The sequence below is a fragment of the Miscanthus floridulus genome, unplaced genomic scaffold (genome assembly GCF_019320115.1).
Source record: "Miscanthus floridulus cultivar M001 unplaced genomic scaffold, ASM1932011v1 os_933_2_3, whole genome shotgun sequence".
NCBI classification, from domain to species: Eukaryota; Viridiplantae; Streptophyta; class Magnoliopsida; order Poales; family Poaceae; genus Miscanthus; species Miscanthus floridulus.
The window spans coordinates 36,319-40,000 of record NW_027098529.1 but is presented as its reverse complement, the minus strand read 5'-3'; the positions used below and the strand labels follow the sequence as shown (position 1 = coordinate 40,000).

The 3,682-nt window shown below is 42.4% G+C and overlaps 1 protein-coding gene across 1 annotated transcript; it reads right to left on the bottom strand.

The window, feature by feature from the left end:
* Positions 1–993: 993 nt before the first annotated feature.
* Positions 994–1,947, bottom strand: LOC136535443 (uncharacterized). Its single transcript, XM_066527703.1, has one exon. The coding sequence runs from the start codon at positions 1,945–1,947 to the stop codon at positions 994–996; it is 954 nt and encodes a 317-aa protein (XP_066383800.1).
* Between the last annotated feature and the right edge of the window lie 1,735 nt (positions 1,948–3,682).

The window sequence follows — 3,682 nt, the reverse complement described above, 5'->3', positions numbered from 1 at the left end:
ATCTTTGCGCACCAAACCACGAAGGGCAGCTGGTAAAATACGCTGAAACAGTATATGACAGTCATGTGTTTTTAGCCCATGCATTGTTCCTCCCTCCAGATTGACACATCTTGATATATTAGAGGCGTAGCCATCTGGAAATTTAACATTGCTCACATACTCCAAGAACTTTTTCTTTGCTTCCGGTGTTAGAACGTAACAAGCTTTGGGCTTTGAGGAGTATTCCACCAAATGAAGCTCTTTTCTTATACCTCTATCTTCCAAATCTAGTGTAGCAGCGACTGTGTCCTTTGTCTTGTGAGGAATATTAAGTAGAGTTGACAAAATGTTGTCACATATGTTTTTCTCTATGTGCATAACATCAAGGTTGTATTGTAGCTTCAGTTTTGACCAATATGGCAAATCATACAAGCTAACCTTCAAATGCCAAACTGGTTCTCCATTATGGCGTCTTTTTCTTGATTTTGGCATATCTGGATTCTTGCCTAGAACATAGCTAATTTCATCCAACCTTGCCATAACCTCATCTGCACTAAATTTCCTTGGCTGGTCTCTATTTTCATGGTGGCCATCAAAAGTTCTGTTTTTCCTCCAGGGATGGTCATGTGGAAGGAAACGTCTATGTCCTATGAAACCAATCTTGTTTCTCAGGCATTCAGAACATGGATTCTCATCACAATGCACACATGCAAAGTAACCCCTTGTGGTTCTGCCTAACAAGGTGCCTAATGCAGGGTAGTCATTGATTCCCCATAGAATCGCTGCACGCAGTCTGAATTCTTTGCCTTCAACAGCATCATAAGTAGGGACACCACCCCAAAGAGTAATTAAGTCTGCTATTAGAGGCTGCATGAACACATGGAAATCTTTGCCCAGTGATTTTTTGCCTAGAATTAGCAAAGCAAGCATATAATTGGATTGGTCCATACACATCCATGGTGGCCAATTGTATGGAACCACTATCACTGGCCATATGCTATATGAATTGGTCATCTACCCAAATGGGTTAAATCCATCTATAGCAATGGCTAACCTCAAACTGCAGGGATCATTTGCAAAAGACTTGAAAGTCTCATCAAATTCTTTCCAAGCTTCCCCATCAGCAGGATGTCTCATTTCATTCTCAACTGGTACCCTCTTTTCCTTGTGCCATCTTGCATATTGTGTCCGTTCCTTCGACATAAAAAGCTTCTGAAGGCGTGGAATAATTGGAAAGTAATGAAGAACCTTGTGAGGAACTTTCTTTCTGCCCTCCTTGTTCACTTTCCATCGTGTGAATCCACAAACTAGGCAACGATCATTGCCTTCATGGTCTTTCCAAAATAAGGCACAATCATACTTGCACACATCAATAGAAACATAACCAAAACCAAGCTTCCGAAGCAGAGCTTTCATTTCATTATATGACTTAGGAAGGCCGGGCACATTCTTCAAAGATGATGAAAGCAATGCAAGGAATGCATCGAACCCAGATGTTGTCATCCGATTGTACACTTTTATATGCAGCAGCTTAATAATGAAAGTTAGCCTAGACTCTTCGATGCAACCTGGATAAAGTTCACGCTTTGCCTCTTCTATGATTTCTTTATATAAGTCACCACCAAAGCCATGGCTTGCTACCGCGTGCAAATCTTGAATCATCCCCTGAACTCCCCGTGCACTATCTTCTATGACATCTTCAGCTTGTCCTTCCTCATCAAGTGGTGCCTGTTCATTTCCATCCCATGACATATCTTCAGGTACAACAGCAAGTTCTCCATCATCATCTTGACCAACATCATTATCTTCCTCTCCATGGTGAATCCACCTAGTACAGCACCTAGACATACCATTGATTTCGATATGCTCTTGTACATCATCTTGGCTTATTTCTTTCTGGTTTAGGCATTTTCGGCATGGACACTTGATTTTGTCATCTGCACCATATCTACCTCTGACATGTTCCATGAATTGTTGAACGCCAGACATAAAGTCTAGTGAAAATGGTGCACTCTTATAAATCCATCTCCTATCCATCTCGATCTGCAAGTATTTAGGTGCAAACAAGTAAAGGCAATGTAAGAAAAATTCAAAAGGGGAACACTCTGCTTCACTCAGCTCACCTTCTATTTTAGCAAAAATAGATCCACCTTGCCTCAACTGGCCGGCCAAGCTCCACTGGTGGGGGCTTCTATGACGGCATGGTAGGGGCTTCTATGACAGTGTGGTGGGGGCTTCTATGATGGCGAGCAGCTCAACTGGCTGGCCAAGCACCACCACGAGTTGCCTCGCCGCCGGTAGCAAGCAGGAGAAGGGAGGGGGAGTAGCAGGCAGGGGGAGGGGCGATGTCTGCAGGGGCGAGGGGTGGTGGCTGCAACTGCTGATGAGAGGGGGGCTGAGGTGGCGTGGCTGTAGGCGGAGGTACGATCGCCGGCAGGTGGGGTCAGAGGGGTGGCCAGCGATAGTGGCTGAGCGGCCAAACTCAGTGACGGGTTCTATGGCCTGTGCTCTAATTCAGCACAAGTGAAGCACCCTTCTACATATGACATGTGGGCCCAGTTCTTATTTAGGCTAGTGCCAAGTGGACCAGCGTTTCAATGACATGTGGGCCCAGATGTTCATCAGCTCCCACCATTTGTTCAAACATTTTGTTTTTTAAATCTATGGCAAAATCTTGTAACAAGTTTTTCTCCTACATACTATCTCCAAATCAGACGTTTTTTCCTAAAAATTTCTAAAATCATGATCTATCAATATGTTGAGTTGTTTTCGGCCATATTTTCATGGTGCAAACTTTGATCAAAGGAAGAAGTTCAACTTTTAAAAATTGCAACTTCAAACCAAAATTTGAAACTCCAAATCACTTCATCTGCAAAAGTCATGAATACGAGAGTTGAACAACTCATCAAGACCAACAATTCTTATTTTGGTCATTCGGTCATCCGACAAAGTGATAGTAAAGTAGTTCATAAAAATTACATGTCTCACTTCTAGTTCATGAAACTCTAACTTAGATTGTAGAATTTATGAACTACTTTACTATCACATTGTCGGATGGACAAATGACCAAAATAAGAATTGTTGGTCTTGATGAGTTGTTCAACTCTTGTATTCATGACTTTTGCAGATGAAGTGATTTGGAGTTTCAAATTTTGGTTTGAAGTTGCAATTTTTAAAAGTTTAACTTCTTTTTTTGATCAAAGTTTGCACCATGAAAATATGGCCGAAAACAACTCAACATATTGATAGATCAAGATTTTAGAAATTTTTAGGAAAAAAATGTCTGATTTGGAGATAGTATGTAGGAGAAAAACTTGTTACAAGATTTTGCCACAGATTTAAAAAACAAAATGTTTGAACAAATGGTGGGAGCTGATGAACATCTAGGCCAGCCCACCATGTGCCACCGACAAATCGGGCCCATGCGTGAGCCCAATTTTCCACTGCCGCACTCGCGCTCTCCTGCTCGCTGACACATGGGCCCCTCCCCGCCTCCCGCTCAAGCCATCCAAAACCTCCTCGCCTTATCCTCTTGCCCGGTCAGCAATCTCCAATCTCTGTTCCCGCCGCCGCCCCGCCTCCACAGACATTTTATCGGTTGAGGAATGAGCTCAATGTGCTTGACTTTAATAACTTAACTAAAAATGAGCTTGTGTTGTCTCTTGCATTGCACTGTATTATAAAACATGTTTAATTTTTAGTA